Source organism: Argentina silus (assembly GCF_951799395.1).
Source record: "Argentina silus genome assembly, chromosome: 1".
NCBI classification, from domain to species: Eukaryota; Metazoa; Chordata; class Actinopteri; order Argentiniformes; family Argentinidae; genus Argentina; species Argentina silus.
The window spans coordinates 21,824,289-21,844,813 of NC_139655.1; the positions used below are offsets into that span (position 1 = coordinate 21,824,289).

At 41.9% G+C, this 20,525-nt stretch overlaps 3 protein-coding genes across 5 annotated transcripts; 2 read left to right on the plus strand and 1 right to left on the minus strand.

Annotated features, from left to right (window-relative positions):
• The first annotated feature begins 1,090 nt into the window (after positions 1-1,090).
• On the plus strand, positions 1,091-10,873 carry LOC310801441 (oxysterol-binding protein 1-like). Of its 3 annotated transcripts, none has more exons than XM_083665477.1 (17): positions 1,091-1,335; positions 2,308-2,477; positions 2,857-3,065; positions 3,359-3,527; positions 3,830-3,941; positions 4,207-4,390; positions 5,028-5,142; positions 5,419-5,476; positions 5,885-6,049; positions 6,168-6,413; positions 6,898-7,018; positions 7,255-7,358; positions 7,522-7,617; positions 7,746-7,933; positions 8,174-8,409; positions 8,527-8,565; positions 8,739-10,873. In XM_083665477.1, exons 2-17 carry the CDS (start codon positions 2,341-2,343, stop codon positions 8,879-8,881), a joined length of 2,322 nt encoding a protein of 773 aa, XP_083521603.1. In that variant the 5' UTR covers positions 1,091-1,335; positions 2,308-2,340; the 3' UTR covers positions 8,882-10,873. The 3 variants fall into 3 exon arrangements, with proteins under 3 accessions (XP_083521603.1, XP_083521605.1, XP_083521604.1); XM_083665479.1 differs by having other exon boundaries at positions 3,830-3,890; XM_083665478.1 differs by lacking the exon at positions 8,527-8,565.
• A 1,425-nt stretch (positions 10,874-12,298) lies between these two features.
• LOC310801520 (N-acyl-aromatic-L-amino acid amidohydrolase (carboxylate-forming) B-like) lies at positions 12,299-14,288 on the plus strand (the record flags this gene model as incomplete). The annotated part of the gene is made up of 6 exons (XM_083665578.1): positions 12,299-12,537; positions 12,815-13,010; positions 13,240-13,333; positions 13,600-13,707; positions 13,871-13,983; positions 14,091-14,288. 6 exons carry the CDS (start codon positions 12,299-12,301, stop codon positions 14,286-14,288), a joined length of 948 nt encoding a protein of 315 aa, XP_083521704.1.
• A 221-nt stretch (positions 14,289-14,509) lies between these two features.
• LOC310801539 (claudin domain-containing protein 1-like) lies at positions 14,510-18,585 on the minus strand. Its single transcript, XM_083665605.1, has 4 exons — positions 17,812-18,585; positions 17,600-17,707; positions 17,221-17,358; positions 14,510-17,080 (listed from the first exon to the last, which is right to left on the minus strand). The coding sequence occupies exons 1-4, from the start codon at positions 18,101-18,103 to the stop codon at positions 16,860-16,862; spliced, it is 759 nt and encodes a 252-aa protein (XP_083521731.1). The 5' UTR covers positions 18,104-18,585; the 3' UTR covers positions 14,510-16,859.
• Positions 18,586-20,525: the final 1,940 nt, after the last annotated feature.

Genomic DNA, 20,525 nt, shown 5'->3' on the forward strand with positions numbered 1-20,525 from the left:
GGACCTTCTTTTGTAAGTTGCTTGCTAACTAACTAAGATGAGATCTAAGCGGGTGTACTCTCTTTAGTAAGATTGACAGGCTAATTCTATACAAGAGCGCCATCTAGCGTTGTCCCTCTTTGCAAAGAGAATGCATGTCTTACTACATGACTTCCACAAGGAGGCACACATGAACCACTTTTTCTCTTTAGACAAGTCAGCGACTGGTCTTGGTTGTCACTGAGATATGGGGGACAAGCAAAACATTTTATCATGAATCTCTCTTAAAAACATATCTATTCTAGCATGTAATTATTTTAAATGTATTTATTTATTTGTTTGAAATATTATTTGATTCGTTTTATTTGATTTCAATGACTTGCCTGATTCTCAATTAATTTATTATTTGAACGTTGCCTTCTTTCTGTTTAGAATTTTACTTATGCGGATGTATTGTATCGTCTTCTCTTGTTTAGTAGGGCTTTGTAATTTAGTATTTGTAAAATAGTATTATTATTAGTTAAGGTTGGGGAGTTTTGTAGACAGTGTTGTAGCCAACTTCAAAGGGATAAGTTCCGTCCTAATGCAACAGGTGGCTCCGTGGCGCAATGGATAGCGCATTGGACTTCTAGGCAAACACTAGCAAAGTGATTCAAAGGTTGTGGGTTCGAGTCCCACCGGAGTCGTATTTTTTTCCTACTAAATTAAACCTATACATAGAAATACGTTGTCTATCCAACAACAGTGCGAAAATCAATCACAGGCACGTTTTGTTTTAACCGAGACAAGCGTTAAGAAGTGCATATTATGAAAGAGACTTTACTACCCTCTGATCTGATCGTCCCCCGAGTGTATCCCTCAAATCTGTCCGTTAAAAAAGCTGGACGACATAACGCCTGCGATAATATTCATGCTATACTGCTGTACAGTTGGTAAATAAAATGTTATTCACGTATGGTTGCACAAAAAAGTGTTTGAGTGTGTTTTGTTTTGTTGTGCGATATTTTTCACTGCCTACAGTTTAAGAGGAACCAACCAAGCGGAGATAAAAAATGATCTACCTAATTTCTTGAAGGAAAAAGAAAAGTGTGGCACCGGGTGTAACCAACGAGCTAACATTAGCCTAGTTTAGGTGTAGCTAACTAGTATAATTATTATAACGCTAGTGCAATGTGTTGTGTATGACATACACTATTTAGCACTTTCAGTAAACTGCTATAAAGCTAGCTGAGTTAGCATTTTAGGTGGTTGTCCCGTGATGTCATCGTCAGCCTAGCTATCAGCTAGCTGTCAAAGTTAGCTGTGTGACTTCACCGGGTGTCTGGTTGGCTGATCTCACATTACGGACACGTCAAGGTAAACAGATGTGGTAGCTAGCCACCACCAGCTAATTAGTCATTCCGTGTGAACTTCCACTACTTTATATTGCTAACCCTAAATGTAATATAGCCTGCCAGTCAGTTAGTTGTTCGTATAGAACCCAAAACACCATAGCCATTGATTTAGTAACTGTGTAGTAGCTAACCTGTTAATTTTATTTAGCTGAACAACCAGCTAACATAACCCAAGTCGGACAGCTCAAGGGTATGACTAATTCCTGGAATCGAAATGTCCCGTGTAACGTTCTGTACCGTTCAATGTTACGTCGTACCAATTGTGTAAATGTAACTTTCATAAATTCCCTAATGGTCAGAGAAGCCCCCAAGAGAAACAAATATATGAATGAACGCGAAACCTTCGTTACATGTGTTAAACCATGTTCCATGGGACTGAAACATGTTATTCCATTCCAGCAATTAGACAGACCCTGGCACAATTCCCTACCTACTGCCCCTCTGCTTAATTTAGCATTAACTGAGTGAGTTAGCTGACTGATTCAGCAAATAATTTACATTAATCATTGAGGTTTTCACAGTGGAAGCTACTGATTCAGTTGGTTTTAGTTATTCTCTTTACCGGCATCACCCACCAATTAAAACAGTTTGTTGTGCTTTGCCAATGCTTAGTTAGCAGGCTCTCGGATTTGACAATAGGCCTATATGACATGATAATACATGTAGCCTAACTAGCCTTATACAGAACCAGCATTATACCGAGATTGGGGTGTTTATTTTGTTTAATGTTAACATTAGCTATGTCCAGTAGTAATTATAAACATAGGCAAACTGTGTATGTGATGTAATAGTGATCCTTGCCCTTTGACTGGCTAAGTCAACAACACTCACTGCCAAAGTATTGCTACCACAGACAATAAATTAGTGCACTGCTATTTTTTGTTTTAAGAAACTACAGGTATGTTTATTCTCTGACGTCTTTACTTCACTCTAGGCCCTGATCTGAATTTTGATTTGGGGGGCTGTAATGTCAGAGCCCAAAACCCCTACAACAACCCCAGCTGGTGACACTTACAAAGGCTGGGTGTTTAAATGGACTAATTACATCAAGGGATACCAGCGTAGGTGGTTTGTCCTGAGCAATGGCTTGCTTTCCTACTACAGGTAAGATGTTGATGTTTTGCAGCATATTATTTTCTTGAAGGACACTGATACAGTAGCCTATCACACTATTATAAACTGCTGTATTATTTTGGGATGAAATACATAATATCCTCCATATTTGGTTATGTATATATGTTGCAACTACCATGGATAGAAAGGGGAAGCTGCTTGTAAATGTAATGTACATTTCTCTTTTCTTGCAGAAAGGGCATGGCAAAGCTATTCATAGATTCCATTTTGGTCTTAACTATTTTTTTAGTTCAAAGCTCAGCAGTGTCTCTCACCAAACACATCATGTGCATACAACTTTTGACCCTGTTGGTGATCTAGCGATAGGTTCAGCAAATATGTAAAGAAGCTTTGTCTCCTTGTTTGTCAGAACCCAGGCAGAGATGGGCCACACATGTCGGGGCACCATCAACCTGGCCACGGCAACAATCTCTGTGGATGATGCGTGCAACTTTGTCATCTCCAATGGTGGGGCACAGACATACCACTTGAAAGCCAGCTGTGAGGTGGAGAGGCAGCGCTGGATCACCGCTCTGGAGCTGGCCAAGGCTAAGGCTGCACGCATGCAGGCTGAGTCTGGTAAGATATTAGAGAGAGAGAGAGCATTTGAAGATTACAAAACTTGTGGAGATGGGGCTTAGTGCCTTATCACAGCCACAAATATTATTAATATTAGGTTTTTATTGGCTTTCCTCATGCTTCATCTAGCAACCATACTAGCTGATTAGAATTTTCAACATCACTGTTGTTCAGTGGACTCCAACTGCTTTTAGGTTGCCTCATAATCAGTAGTAGTGGAGTCAGGAGTGATAAAGGAGCATTATTAGTGTCTATGTTTATGTAACAACATTCCTTCTCATCTTCCTCCTCAGATGACTCTGGGGACGACTTCTCTTCGTCCTCTCCCCCTGCCCCACCAGGACAGGGCGGAGGGGCTCAGAGCTCAGAGGTCCAGTCCACCCTGAGAACACTGGGCAGCAAGGTGGAGGATCTTAGCACGTGCAACGACCTCATCTCCAAACATGGCTCCGCCCTCCAGAGGTCAGTCCAATCTCTCCTCCTTTTGGTCTGATTGGTCAGCTGATTGTTTCCATTTGCTCGAAGTGATGAGTTTCTCATGTCTCTTCTCTGAGTGAATATCAATGGAGAGTGCTGAAACACCTCTGATCTCAACACACACACACACACACACACACACACACACAATATTTTGGTTATTACTTTTTCACTCAGGTATGACTGAATAGTCATGTGGTATTGATCTATCCACGAAATGTTCTCCGGGTCAAACCATTTGTTCCAGGGATATGCACATTCATTGTCCTGAATCTGGTCTCCATCAGGTCCTTGTCTGAGTTGGACAGCTTGCGCCTCACGGGAGAAGCCGGGGACAAGATTCGGCAGGTGACAGAGAGAGCCACACTGTTCCGCATAACCTCTAATGCCATGATCAATGTGAGTGTGACTGCACCACCAACTTCGACTCTGCTCAAACTGTGTAGCCTAATTGCTAGAGATTGTACACACTTCAACAGAAAGAAAGCTGTCAGCCTAAATGTATTTCTGCCCATTTGTGCCTCCACCCCCTAGTGTTGGCTTGCTCATAGTGGATGTGCCCTCTTTGAGTATTCCAGTAATGGTTCTTCAGATGTGACTTTGTAGTTCGCTGTTTTGAGTGTTGTATGAATGTTGCAGTGACGTATCTCTGCTCTTTCTCCAGGCATGTCGTGACTTCCTGGCGCTGGCCCAGGCTCACAGTAAGCGCTGGCAGAAGGCCCTGCAGGCTGAGCGAGACCAGAGAGTGCGACTAGAGGAGACCCTGGAACAGCTAGCTAAGCAGCACAACCATCTGGAGAGGGCCTTCAGGGGAGCCTCGCACAGCAACACCACTGCAGACAGCAAGGGTAAGGCTTTTACCCCAGAACCATACCTCTTAACCTTTACCTTTGACCCTTTGCTTGGAGAAGGCCTTTAGAGGGGACATTTAGACTTAAAACCACCATATTCTCTAGACATGATAAGGCCCTGTGAACCTGTAAGTATAGTTATTACTCTCTAACTTAACTGTAAAGACAGAGAAGGCCTATATTGGGTCCCAACCGAGTAACTCCACCACAGACGCTACTGTGTCCTAGTGCAGTGGTTCCCAAACTTTTAACAGTCCCCCCCTGCCGGTTATTTTGTAGGCTAATTGATATTCTATGAACATTATCCCTTGCATATTAGACATTGTGATAATATTATTCTGTTGGATAGGGTGCATGCATTTATTTTTGGTACTGAGACTGCAGTCGGCTATTCAACAGGACTGTTTGGGAAGGTAAATCACAGGTTTATTTAGCGTACCCCCTAGATCGATCCACATACCCCACTTTGACAATAGTGGTCCTAGTGGATAGTACTAGGAATTGACGTACAAAATTGATTGATTGACATTCACAAAATTGACATTGATGATTGCAATTATGTATTGCCTTGGTTCTGCTATGAAGTTGTTCTTTATAGAATTGTATGTTAGAAAATCTGCCCCTCTCCTCTCAGGGTTGGCCCAAGGTAAGGGAGAAGCGAGCGACGAGGATGATGACAATGAGTTTTTTGACGCCATGGAGGAGGCCCCAGAGTTCATCACAGTCCCTGCAGACCCCCAGTTCCACAAGTCAGTGTACTTTGAAGTTACTCAGCTGGACCTATATGGTCTGTTATAAAGTTATATAGGTGAAGTCTTTTAAAGGGAATTTCCCCCAACAGTCATTAGGCCTCATGTCCATACCCAAAGTATATTTGATTTGAGTAATTTTCATGTATCACTGTGAAGGGGCAGTTGACAATGTTATGATGATGATGATGATGTTGTTGTTGTTGTTGTTGTTATAGGGTTTTATTTTCATCACATTTATACCAATTGAATCTCTGTTTTTTGTGTCCCCATTAGAAGGTCGAGTAGTAATGTCAGTGGTTTCAACAGTGAAATCTGCCCAGATGATCAGTCGGTAAGTCTCTGTCACATCCACACTCTGGCCCAGCCACATCATGTTTTCGTAAGCAAGCAGGAAGACGGTTAAGTTACACAACGCCCTCATAGTAGAACAAGGTTACCTGTGCCGTATGCATTTTTCTGTCTACCCAGATCAGTCTGAGAGGTGTGTAAACAACAAGCGTTGCAGATCATTGCTGTGCTGCTAAAACCCCAAACCCTCCTATTTTACAGTAAAATTACATTTCTAAGGGCAGTTGCTTAGCTTAACTGTCTTGGTTACTTTTACTGAAATGCAACACCATGTTTTCCACATTTTTTACCCCGATTTGTTGGGCCCACCAAATCACAATTACTGGTTGCTGCTTTAACTGTCAGTTTGTTCACCTTTAATCGTCCTCCACTATTAATTGGTTGTTCACAGCTCGACGAGCAGCCGCTAGCAATCAATCAAGATTCTCCATCTCAGGATGTAGAGCCAGTGCGGAAGCGGCGTACTCGCATCCCAGACAAGCCCAACTATTCGCTCAACCTGTGGAGTATCATGAAGAACTGCATCGGCAAAGAGCTGTCAAAGATCCCCATGCCTGTCAGTACAACCACATAACTCTCTTGTTGTTCCCAAGTATACACGCATTGACTTGCCACAACAGTCATAAATCACAATATTGGCTCACATAGCATATTCCCTCTCTCCCCTTTGGCAGGTGAACTTTAACGAGCCGATCTCTATGCTCCAGCGTCTGTCTGAGGACCTGGAGTACTATGAGCTGCTGGATAAAGCAGCCAAGTGCCAAAGCTCCCTGGAGCAGCTGTGCTATGTGGCAGCCTTCTCTGTGTCCTCCTACTCCACCACAGTCCATCGCACAGGGAAACCCTTCAACCCCCTATTGGGAGAGACCTATGAGCTGGACCGCCGGAGAGAGAGCGGCTACAGGTCACTGTGCGAACAGGTGAGAGGATGGAGCCAGAGGAGAGAAAAAGAAACTATGAACTATGCTCTTATCAGGGGGAGGGAGGGAGGAAGACTGGGATAATAGAGAGATGTGGGTAGGTGGTGTAAACAAGAAAGTTAGTGGGGACACTGAGGGCTATTTTTGAATATGTGAGATAAAGTGAAGGCAGACTTCAATGCAGAGATCCCTATGAGCTATTTAAATTGTATATTAAAAAAACATATTAAAGTAAGAATGATTTGATAATCCATTTAATATTTTGTAATATAGTCCCATGCAAAGTTTTCAGTTTAACATTGAATGATAAGACAGATGATCATCATGAGGCAGCATGCTATGACCTTGGGCTAGCTCAGTTATATTAAGACACTTACTTGTTTGAGATTAAGAGATTTCGGCCTTGGATTTGGATGAAATCTTTTCTAAGTGTTATTCTTACTATCTTTACCTTTCTTTCTCTCTCTTCTTCTCCCTCTCTCAGGTGAGTCACCACCCCCCGGCAGCGGCGCATCATGTGATCTCTGATCGAGGCTGGATCCTGAGGCAGGAGATCACTGTTGCCAGCAAGTTCAGGGGAAAATACCTTTCAATCATGCCTTTAGGTATGAAGTCAAATCATGCATTTAGAATAGGGGGGTAGGGTTTATTACACTGATGATGCATTTAGTAGAGGGTGGGTTACACCTATTCATATCCACCATGTCAGTGGGTAAACACAGCACTAAATACATTTCCAACACTACTGCGTAAATATAGTTCTTTGAATTGATTTACAACTGGTTTAATATATAAAATATATTTAATATATAAATATCACTTATTCGTGACTTTCCTGTAGGGACGATTCATGCCATCTTTGAGAAGAGCAACAATCATTACACCTGGAAGAAGGTCACTACCACTGTGCATAACATCATAGTGGGCAAACTGTGGATCGATCAGGTGAGAGCAACCAGAGGGTACTCTCAACTAAGGCAGTACTGTAACTGTTATTATATGTTCTTTGATCAAAAGTTGTTGTTTCTTGCAAATGGTGAGCACCACATGTTTTTTAGTTAAGCCTATTCCCATCATTTGTCTCTCTTCATCTCTCCCTCCCCTTCAGTCAGGAGAGATTGACGTGGTGAACCACGAGACAGGGGATCGCTGTCATCTGAAGTTTGCTCCTTACAGTTACTTCTCTAGAGACGTGGCGAGGAAGGTAGGAGACAAATGGCATGAGACTGAGAGACTAGAAACACAACTTTCCTATTATGGGTTTACACTTTCACAACATGGGTCAAACTATGGTTTTATGAACTGGTTTCTCACATCCACCCTCCTCCTCAGGTAACAGGCGTAGTGACAGACAAGGATGGGAAGGCCCACTACGTGCTGTCAGGGACTTGGGATGACAAGTTGGAGTTCTCCAGGGTGATGCAGAGCAGCCGGGGAGGAGAGAACGGCACAGAGGGCAAACAGAAGACTGTCTACCAGACCCTCAAAGCCCGTGAGCTGTGGAAGAAAAACCCTCTGCCGTTAGTACTGTCTTATTATTGCATGTTGGCTGTGTGTTTTTGTGTTTGTGTGTGTGTGTCATGAGTTTCAGTAAATTTTGTCCCTAGAAAGGCTTAGCATTACTTTATCTGCCTAGTGTTTGATATTGGAAATGTGTTGTATCCATCAGCAATTACATTTTCTATTGATTTCTTTAATGTTGGAATCAAGTCCTTTAAAAGCCAGTCTCTCACTCCCTCTTGTGTTCTTTCTCTCTGTAGTGATGGAGCGGAGACCATGTACTTCTTCACCTCCCTGGCACTGACACTGAATGAGCCAGAGGAGGGTGTGGCCCCCACAGACAGCCGGCGACGCCCTGACCAACGGCTGATGGAGGCAGGGCGATGGGATGAGGGCAACACCGAGAAACAGAGGCTGGAGGAGAAACAGCGCATCGTCCGCCGTGAGAGGGAGAGAGAGGCCGCTAGTCAGCGCACTGCCAGCCAATCAGAGGAAGGTAGGATGGAATCTTTTTTACCTTTCTATCTCTTTCTAAATAGAAATGCTAAGGATAACACTTCAAACTAAGGTCAAAACTGAAACAATTTTTTTAACCCCTTTTCTCTCCCGCAAGCTGTCGATGAGGACTCTTTTACTGACCCTTCTCTGAAAAGCAAGTATTCCCCCTTTAGCTTTTTTCTGTTCCTTTTTTCTCTCTCTTCCATCTTCCGTTTCAACCACTGATTTGTTGAAAGCAGTCTAACTGAGCAATCGCAGTGCAATCTTTTCCTTTTTTCTTCGGTGGTTCTAGAGCACTAAAGATTATGTAAACATTTTTTCCATCAGGCACTCATCAGGACAACTACACAGCACAGTGGTTTGAGCGCTACGAGGACCCTGTGATGGGTGAATCCACTCACATCTATAAGGGAGGCTACTGGGAGGCCAAGGAGAGCAGCAGCTGGGAGTCCTGCCCTGACATATATTGACCTCATCAATGTCATTGACTGTTTCATGCTCCAGTTGATGATTCTCTCCATTGGTTCTCTGTTCTAAGAGAGCTAGAGGATGAAGAATGCATTTTGATCCTATGGGAGAACAGGGTCTTCCCAGGGCCTGGTTCCATTTTGGTCCCACCACTTGCTCTAGACCTTAGCCCTTTGATGGTCGCAGATCTGAAGTGACTGGAAAGATGAAAGAAATATAAAATACATTCTATTTTATTAGAGGGCTATGTGGAGCCATCACCATATTGCTTTCACCTATCCAATCTCTACAAACACAATCCAATATCTACAAAAACGATGAAAAGGGCTGATGGACCAAAATGAAGCTTTTCGTTCTTTGTAATGGTCATCCCTCTCCTCTCTCTCTCTTTGTCATTGCTGGAGTGGGTCAAGAGCAGAGGAGGTTTGATTGACACCTCACCCTACCATGTTGTGCCGATAACGCTCTTCTTTTAGATACTGTAGTGTTCCTCTCTTCATCCACAGCCTTGTGGTTTGTGTGAAAAGGTTTTTAAATGGGGTGAAACTTTAATATAGTTAATGTCATTAAAGCATTGATTGGTGGCCTTCAAAAAGTTTGTAGAGGGTTTCTTCTTTTGATTAGTGTCTTTAACTAATAATCTGAAGGTTCCAGTGTGTTTGTGTGTATGATTGCATATCTGTTCTTCCATTGGAGGCTTTATGAACACATCTCTGTACTGCCATCATGCAGTATCAATACAAATCAAGTGGGTCTCCAGAATACTGTTTCCTTTCCTCACAGTAGATGAAGTAGTTGGTTTTCTTACCCTGGCCTTGTTTTTCTCATGGTCTACGCTCATTGAAATTATGAGATGGTGCAATTAACTTTATATTTTTTATTTGAGTGCTCTTGGTTGATACTCTTGTTAGAATTACACATCCTTTCTTTGCTGGTTCTTTGCCTCTTGAGCCAGTGGCCGCTCTCATCCCAATGAAGTCGATACAATGCAAACGAATCTTAAAAATTAAAGGGCAGAAGTTATTCAAACCAGCATGATGGCAAACCCATTGTTCCTGAGCTGAGAAAATGCATATTTGAATGAAGTTCAAAGTAATTTAGTTAAAGTCCTCTTTTTACAGAGTAATGATTAAATCACATTATTTAAAAGCATTTCCACTGCCCAGGAACAATGTCTTTAGTCACTTTATGTAATTAATTGAAAAGGGTAGCAGTCGAAGCTACACATTGTATTAAAAGTCATTATAAAGAGTGTTGTTATCTGGTAAAATACTCTGTTTGTGTTAGTGTAGTATAAGAGAGCATGGTATGAGTAACTTTGACAATAGTGAGTGAAGAATGAGAGGAAATGTATTCAGTGGTGGAAAAACTCACTAAACCAGTGGCTCACTTAACTGGTCAACAAATGTGAGTGTTTTGATGAGTACATATGCAAGTGTGTGTTTTTTGACACCAAAAAATATGGGATTTACTGTGTGTGAGTTTCATAACAACTTTATTTGTAAGTGTACTTAAAATGAAGAATAAAGAAACAAATAATTTAAAAACATTTAAATAACTGATTTTATATGTATAGAACATGGTAAAATAATAGGGTAACGCCAATAATGGTAAGGTAGGCTTTTTTGTTTTTTTGTCTTATTGCTTTCTTCTTATATTAATTGAAGAGGAATGTCTTCAATTCCCTGAGGGAGATCCCTTTCAAAACTAATCATAATGTGTGTGAACATGCATATGACAGAGTATTGTTTGTATTAAGTAATTACTGGTATGTCAAACAGGTTGCTTACACAAATGTTTCATACTTTTGTCCTTCATTTTATTTGTTCTATTTGCAATATTTTTCACTGTTATTAATTGGATAACAAAAAGAAAGTTGTTTGCCAAATCACTTCTATAAAAAATATATCTATGTCCTCTTGTCTAGTGCAAGCCTGTGCAACATTGATGGAGACGACTTAAGATTGATGACAATTAAATAAAAAGCAAAGTAAACTCTTGTTGGTGTGCATCCCTGAAACTTTTTTGAGTGCTTGATTGTGTCATAATTTCTTCAACCAAATATAATATTTTATGTGTTAAGTCATAACATTCACTACCCAAGTCATGAAAACATTCTTGATGAAGTTAGCCTAATGTGTGTGGTGCTAGTACTGTATATAGCTTTTTCACAGAGGGGTGGTTACTCACACACATTTCATTCCTCAGAGTTAGATGGGTCTAATGAATCAGACATGAAGAAATACTTCAATCTATTATCTTGTTTGAGAGGTTCTCACCTATGTCTTTGTAGTATATGAAAACATCTATTTTATGACGAGGTTAGCTTTATCTCCCTCCGACGAGTGCTCTTACATATACAGTATGTCATACAGGCCTCCCTCCTGTGTCATGCCAGCAGATTTGCTTTGAGCCAATTTTGAAAGGCTGACTGGAACCTACTATCCTATACATTGGGCAGAGAGAGTGAGGGACCCTGGTTGGGGGGGGCAGCTGTCAGAACCAGGGACAGGGTGAAAGGGAGGGTGGAGTTTCCACACCGCATCGCATTGAGCACACACCCTGCCTGTCTGCGTAACAGTGCAGTCCCAACAGTGCAGTAGTGGAGAGGAGTGACATAGAGAGAGAGTTTGCATAACAGCATACAGGGCGGCACAGACTGTACATTACTATTGAGAGGGAGAGCGAGAGAGGGAGGGATGAGAATGCTGAGTCAGTGAAACGCATGAAAGCCAGGGAGACGGTGGAAGAGGGTGAACCGCAGGAGAGAGGGGAAGGGAAAGATAACAGCAAGGAGAGATTGGGTAAGTCCTACTGTACAGTGTCTTCTTCAAATTAGTACTTGTTAAATTTTACACAGGACCTAGACAGGAGTTTACATAGAATCGAAGTGATGCTATTGCAGTGATTTTGTTTTAGGGGAAAGTTTAAAGGTTTAAACTTTGACGGTGAACTTCAGTTGCCCCTGCACCTTGCTGCAGATCAGGAAAGGTAGCCAAGGTAAGACTTCAACACCATTATTTCTGATTGATTTCTGTTGCAATGGTGTTTGCTGCTGGCATTGTTTATCCGCTGTGTCAACAAGCCAAAGTCACTGATACCTCACCTTGGAGAGAGGATGACAGATGGGAACGACAGGACAAATAACTGGAATGTGAGATCAATATATCAAGTGGCAAGCCAGCCTTTGATATATTCTCAAGATTTAACATTTAGTAGTATATCATAAAGATAATGGCCTAGCAGATGATATTAAGCAGATACTGGTACTTAGCATAGAAGACATTTTAATGTGTGAAGCGTGTATCCAATATATGCACATCCAGAGGTTTCCAGGTTTTCCAGGTCAAGTCACTTGATCAGGAAAAACTTAGGACCCTAATATATACAATACCATATTTGTGATTGTCACCCATCAGATGGAAGGGGAGGTGGTGTATTTGCCGACTGTGTCCCGAGTGGCTGTGTGTGGTGGTACCCATGGTAATGAGCTGTCAGGTGTGTACCTGGTGAGGGAACGGCTGAAGAAGAAGAAGAGGGTGGAGGATGACAATTTGGTCTCGGTGGTGACAGTGATGTCAAACCCGCGTGCCGTCCAGCAATGTCGGAGATACACAGAGACAGACCTGAACCGCTGCTTCACCCATGCCACCCTCAGGTCTGCATGGTGATGAAGATGATGATGATTATGATGTGGATGTGGATGAGGAGGAGAAAATTGAGAAGTTGATGTTGCTAATGATTATTAGATTGACAATGAAAATGATAAACCCAAGATGAAGGTTATGATGATAAGTCTGACTGACAAAGATGAGCATGACATAGGATGAATAATTGGATTAGGATGACTGGGACTCTTTTCAACACCAAGATCTCTACTTTCACTCACTATCTTACTTTCTTTCTTTCTTTCTTTCTTTCTCTCTCACTCATAGTGCTCCTGTGTCAGACAAAACCCCTTATGAGATAGTGAGGTCTCAGGAGCTGAACTCCCTCCTGGGTCCTAAAGGTAGCCCCGAGGCGGTGGAATTAGTGTGTGACCTCCACAACACCACTGCAAACATGGGCTTTTGCCTCATCGCCTACTCAGACTGCGACTGGATCTGCCTGCACATCTTCAGACACCTGCAGGCAAGAGCAAACAATATTTACAGTAATTCAAAGCGGAGAAGGGGTCCAGTAGATTTGAAATCCATTCAATTCAAGAACTGAATAGACAAATTTGCCTCACCACTGTTTTAGGAATTCAATCATTGGAACACATAGCACTTAGGAATTTGGCCCAGAAATGTTCTGAGATTTGAGTTTGTCATGATCTTCTTTGCTATGGGAGGACTGATGATTTGTTATGTTTTTTTAGAGACAGATGGCAGATGTACCTGTTAGGTACATTCACTTTGACCTCCCTCTCAATGAAGCGTATTCCCTTGAGTCTGTAGGCAAACATGGCTTTGGTGAGTTTGTAAGTGGATAGGCTTATTTAGTGTTGTCAAATGTAATTTGGTAAAACTTTACGTTAAATTGCCCCACCTCTGTAGTAACACTATGATAATGATAATTGAGTTCAGTGGCTTCAGTTGTTTACTATACAAGTGGGAATAGTCCATCTTCCACATGTGCAATAACACAAACCGCTCAACTCTATTGACAAACTATGTATGAATGATACATCAGAATAATTTGAAATGCTAGTCATGTACTTGTGTTTTTGTTTCTGCAGCAATTGAGATTGGCCCCCAGCCCCATGGTGTTGTCAGGTCTAATATATTCTCAACAATGCAAGAAGGGGTCCAGCACATGCTTGACTGGGTCCACCTCTTCAACTCAGGTAGGGACTACAACTCCCCAAATCCTTTGCACCATTCTGCAAAGTGCTGCATACAAATTGATAGGTTTAAATGACTTCAATTGACTTTGAATGACTCAATGTTTGTATTGCAAACCCTTATTCTGAAGCCTCAGACTGACCTGTCTCCCCCTCACTCTCTCAGGTACCCAGTTTGAGGGAGGAATAGTGGAGATGTACACTATGGTGAAAAATGTTGACTACCCAAGAGACTGTGAGACCCACAACATTACAGCAGCCATTCATCCTCAACTCCAGGTATACAAGGGACTGAAGCATTTACAGTCGGCTACTGGATTCCAATTGGATGAGCTTATTCATGTAACCTTTACTTAGAAACTACCCTTCCTCTCTCCCCCTCTCAGGATCGTGATTTCTGTCTCCTCCACCATAACGACCCTCTGTTCCTGACTTTCTCAGGAGAGACACTGAGGTATAAAGGGACGGAACCACTCTACCCATTCTTCGTAAATGAATGTGCATACTACGAGAAGGGCATTGCTCTTTCCTTGGCAAGACTGAGGAGTGTGGAGATTCCATCCATTCGGTTGGAAAGAGAATGAGAACAGGAAATTGGGGGATGAGAGGAAAAGTAGTGAGAAAATAGATGAGGAAGGGTTTTACTGGAGTACTTCTGAGAAGACAGTGACTCACAGGATGAACAATAGAAAATTGAGGTTATTTTAAGTTCCTGAAATGGACAATGGATTCATTCAACACATTTTCCATACCTCAGGAATATGGTTGACTGCAAACTGAGAAGCAATGGACCTCCACAATCAACTGTTATGAACTTCAAACAATAAAAAAATCCTTTATTGAAATAACAGCAATTGCAAAATACATACACATTACTGACAGAAGTTACAAGCTCACAATTCAAAATGTTTCACGCTTTCTCACTACTCAAGATAACCAGTTGGAGAATGATCTAATACATTCACAGTAGATTCACTTAAGCACGTCCATACAAAAATAACAACATAAGATTATTTGCCATACATCAGCTACAGTTGAGGCAGAGATACATACAATGGATAGTACATTCTGTTTCAATGATTAAATGAAATCTATAGCATTTTGAAAATGGCCTGGCTGTTACAACTACTTGGCTGTTACAACTACTTATAATTCAAGTTGTCATGAAGAATTATGCCTGCTGTTATATAATGTTCTTGAAGACATGACCTGAAGTCACACTCTTCTTGATGACCATGCAAGATTCAATATTTAAAGGTATTTTATAGCCAAGTAGCTACACTTACACCTATACAGTTAATTGCAAATGTTTACCACTCATTTATTAACTGTTGTAAGTATAGAAACATGTCATATCCAGGACAAAGTCAATGTGAACAAATGCAGCATTGGTTGCAAAGCTCTTGAGACATGGTCCAAAAACAATAAAATATAACCACATTAAATACATTCTTGATGCTCAATATAATAAATTATCATATACAGTAGGGTTTGTGGTTGAATACATTATTACAGTGCCTTCGGAAAGTATTCAGACCCCTTCACTTTTTCCACATTTTGTTGTGTTATACTCAATTTAAAATGGATTAAATTAAAAGAATTTGCCATCAATCCACACACAATACCCCAGAATCTGAATCTGAAAAGGGTCTGAAAACTATCCAAAGGCACTGTATATACAGGAGACTTTGCTATTAGATCTCTGGATTTCTTCATTCTTATATTGTACTGTATGTATCACAGAAGTGGCATTTCTAAATGGTGGAATAGAATTGAAATTAACTAAGAAAATCTAAATTACATCACCACAAAAAAATTGAACACCCTATCAAACAATTAAATACATTTTAAAGTAAATATACTGTAACTAATATCACAGGAGATTAGCAGTATTTTACTAAATAATATGGAGTATTTGGTAAAAAAAAACAACTAAAAAAAAACCTTAATAATTAGCTCATTGTATTTCAAGGGCTTTACACGTTTTACCCTACGTTCTAAATTATTTCTGCAATAGCCGACATATCAATCAGAATATCAAAATATATTCCAGAGGACAGAAAACAAAAACACTCTGATGGGATCAACACAGAAGAAAAACATGTAACGACTATTACTAATAGTATAAACAAGATGATAATTTCTCTGATTGTCAAAATGAAATATTTTGAAACCTTAAATAACACCATAACTTCGCGCAGTACCTAACTTCCCTTTCACTTTTCACTGTGCATTTATTTAGTGCAGCCATGAAATTAGTTTAATCAATGTACCATATTTTAGTGGCCACCGATTATACCCCAAAATCTCTGTACGAAGTGTGGGCAGTGTCTATCACTACAGTGAAACAGTAGCCTACGAGGCAGGTCCAAATGTGGCTGTTATTAGGCAGCCTAGTTATGGCTTGGTTATGCCTAATATTGAAAATATTGTATGGAAAAATTGTATGGTGACCAAAACGCTAACTGTTTTGATCAATGCGTGTGCCCCATCAACATTAGCTTCAAGACGTGGATGGATGGATCAGAACTTGGTTACGATATTCTCTGAGATCAAATATATAAATGAAAAGGTTTAGTCAACACTGTGGTTTGGGTGCGATTACAACTATTTTCGATTACCTACGTTAATCATCATCACACAGCTAGCCCACCAGGCACCATGGGCTACATCACAGCTAAAGTTTAGCTATAGCCTAGAGGACTATACGGTATGTATGTGGAAGCTAGGCAGTTCATCATAATGACTGCTGAATGCTGGGATAACGATGTATGCCCTAACATGTTGGAAAGGTGAAGTTATGGGTGGTGGTGCTCATTTTGAATTTCCTAGTCTTTTGCTTTTTGACAAGCCATAACTTCTCAATTAAAACATAAGTTTCTGTCTCTGGGTCACATTATAACCCAATTTGACTTTGGACCCCCTTGCCCCCATCTTTATGTAAATCTGAATGAATTGGATTGTTGTAAGCAAGCAATGGCGTATATCCCAACAAGCTAATCAGAGGGCAAGCAAGGTAGAACCACCCCCACCTATCCAATAATTTTAGATCTACAAGAAGTGTCTAGAACAGTGGACTGGGACTTATTAATTACTGCACATATACAGTACAGACAGTTAAAGGATAGTGGATCCTTCTCTGGCTGCGATTGGCTTTACGCCACCCTGTAGGCTGTCATGCGATAGTAGTTCTGGCTGTGGCTGCGCGCCGCCCACACCAGCAGAGCGGCGGCCATCATATGCAGCGGGGAGGAGATGAGGGCTAGGTAGAGGGACCAGCCCAGCGAGCCGTCCACCTTGTCTGGCAGGACAGACACCCGGTGGAGTAGGTCCATCCCAGCCAAGTAGCAGCACACTGTGGCTAGTGTACACAACCCTGCAGGAGTGGGGAGAAGGGAGGGGGTCAGTCCTAGCACCTGTAGATCATTTCTGAAAGTAATGGTTTCCTGGGCTGAGCCCCCAACCATGAACCATGGGTGTCACAGTCAAGACCATCCAACAGTATAAGTCCCTTACCAGCTAGTAGGTGGAGCACTCCTATGCCCAGGGTGGGGGTGAGGCTTCGGCAGAGGCAGGCACAGAATCCTATCAAGCCTGCAATGACCACCAGGCCCAGAGACACTAGAGGCAGCAGGAACTGACACCTCCACAGGTCTGAACACAAAGGAACCCAGGGCAATACTCAATGGGCACTAATTGGAAACTGTCACAAACAGTTCACATATTAAAGGTGGAATTGCAGAGAGTGCCGGCCCTGACAGCACTTGAGAGCAGAAAATTAGGGATAGTTTGTATCACTAGGAATTAGTAATTCATGCATGGTTGTTTTTATCATGTAATGTATAAGACATTAGTATGGCATAATGCATTGCTAAAGAAATGAACACTGGCTTACAGGTGCGCAGCATGTCCTCTCCACTGTTGTGGTTCCCAGGCTCTTTATACTTGGGGGTGAACTGTTGCAGCAATGTGAAGCTCACACACTCCATCACCATCTTGGGATCTGAAACAGGGTTTGAGTCAGTACCATCCAACATGCTCTTAAACTATAAACAATGAAACCCCAAATGCATGTTATGTAAATCAGAGTTTATGAGGCTATCATACCTGGCTCCTTATACCAGTGGGTGTGAGCTGGCACCAGAACGCATCGCCACCAGAGGCCCATGGTCCCATTAAGACGGAAGAGCGTGTCGCTGTAGGTCTTCTCATCGAACTCTCCATCCATGAACTCCTCATGCAAAGAACGCAGCTCGGACACGTTTGCCTCGCCACGCACTGGAGGGCTGCTGTACTGGTACCAGTGTTGCGTCCCGACCGCCACTGACAGGTATACCGTGGCCAGCACGCTAAGCACGCACCCAATAACCAAAGCTGTGGCGTAGCGGTTGTCAACCATTGTTTACCGGCTGAGAGATAAATCAGAAAGAGATTAGACTTTATGCCGGTGGTCGTGTCCACGCGAGATTGAACCGCGCCAAATCTGGTGAGCAAACGAGCACTTGAGGGTCACGATGCAATGTATATTTGCCAAGCCCCCGAGACATGTTCTAGTTCGCACAGATTAGCAATACACTTTTATTGCGTGACACTGACCGATTTGTTCATCTCCGACAGTTTCCACAGCGGTGTCCCTGTCGCGCAGCAGCCTGGATACGCCATCTGTTCCCTTGTCCCACTTCTTCAGTCAAATCTCTACTGCAGATGGTGGGTGGCCCGACGTTGCGACAGAGATTGTGTGGCTTGCCCGCCTGCCCACAAAAGACTGCAACTACATAATTGACCGCTATAATGTAATATCAATAACTGTGGCAAGTAATACGTTAACGACAATACTTTGCTGATGGCCCACAGCACCGGCGAACGAACTTGCACAATCGTAAACACATAAATCCATGTGTTTTCCTTTTCCGGCTAAAAGGTTGGACAGGAATGCTGGGTAATATAGTTTTTGTGTGTGTGTGCCCGTGTGGTTAATGTAGTTTGCACTGTGTGAAAATTACTTTAAATAATTAAAACCAGAGTTTTCCTCGTATCTTTTATATCATAGGAGCAATTGATTGAATAATACAACAGCCTATTTTAAAATTAGCGTCTTGGAGAGCATCCGTTTTGAGCAGTTGCTGATCAACGCTGACAAAAACCGTTAAATTGACAAGACACACACCCCTTCCATTCCAAATTAACACCATACTCCCTCCTATGAGTGAGACCTTCAGTGACGTTTTGATGACATATCTGCGAGTGAGCCCTACCTAAGCGAAGTGGAGGCAACGAGGGAAAAATGGAACTCACTCGATCCCATTCCCTTCTCCATACATAGACTCAGATTTCATGTGTGCAAAAATAGGTGAACCTCTTCAGTCAATAGCTTGTGGCACCTCCATTAGCAGCGATAACTTGGAGTAAACGTCTCTATAGCCACTAATCAGACATCTGCTTTGAGGGATTTTTGCCCACTCCTCCTTACAGAACTCAGCCAATTGAGTGAGGTTTGAGGGGTGTCTGGCATGAACTGCCCGCTTCAGGTACTGCCACAGCATCTCGATTGGATTTAGGTCAGAACTTTGACTTGGCCAATCCGAAACACAAATCTTCTTTCTCCTGAGCCATTCTTTGGTAGATTTGATTGAATGCTTTGGGTTGTTGTCTTGTTGGAAGACCCATTTTCAGCCCAGCTTTAGCTCCTTGACTGATGGCTTGATGTTCTGTTCAAGAATCTTCTGGTATACCTCAGAATTCATGGTTCCCTTAATGATGTGGAGTCGTCCAGGTCCAGAGGAGGAAAAGCAGCCCCAGATTTTGAAATTTCCACCACCATGGTTAACTGTTGGGATAAGGTTCTTTTGGTGGTAGGCAGTGTTGGGTTTTCGCCAAAGTTAGTGGTTTTGATTGTGACCAAAAAGGTCAATTTTGGAATCATCTGTCCAGAGAACGGACTTCCAGAAACCTTCAGGCTTGTCCAGGTGGTCTCTGGCAAAGTTATGACAGGCAGTTGGTTCTTTTTTGACAGCAGAGGCTTCTTCCTAGCAACCCTCCCATGAATGCCATTTCAATTCAGTGTTCTTCTTATTGTTGAAGCATGCACAGTTACCCGAGATGCAGCAAGAGAGGTCTGCAAATCTCTAGATCTCTATTTTTGGGTTGGCTTTTACCTGATTTGTTATTTTTCTTGTGGTTCTTGGGGCTATTTTGGAAGGGCGACCACTTCTAGGCCTAGTTGCTGTCATGTTAAATACTCTCCATTTGTAAATTATTTGCCTCACAGTGGACTGATGGAGCTCAAATCTTGTTGAGATGATTTTATAGCCTTCCCCAGACTGATGTGCTCTCACTACCCTCTTCCTGATGTCCTCTGAGATCTCCTTTCCCCTCGGCATGGTGTGTTTTGCATTCACCTGTATGGGTAACACAAAACTGACCAGGTTTTTTATGTCTATTTATCAGAGTCCCGCCCAAACTCTTTCCTAAAGATCTCTCCTTTGATTGGTTCATTTGGTACCCAGTGATTTACCCACCTGATTCTACTTACTTACTTGATTTAACCAATGCAACTTGGGGTTCACTTATTTTTGCACCTGCACTAATTTCTTTATAATTTAGTTTTTCTACTACACATGATTTCCTCTAAACCAACATATGGAATTCGTAAATATAAACCTCTTATGTCAGATTAAAAAAGACTGGTTCTGATTAAATAAAGATTTCATGGTAAAAACTAAAAAAATCTATCATTGCACAAGAGGTTCACATACTTTCAAGCAGCACGGTAGGTATACACATTGCAAAGACATCTATTTTAACTGTAGGTAGATATAGCA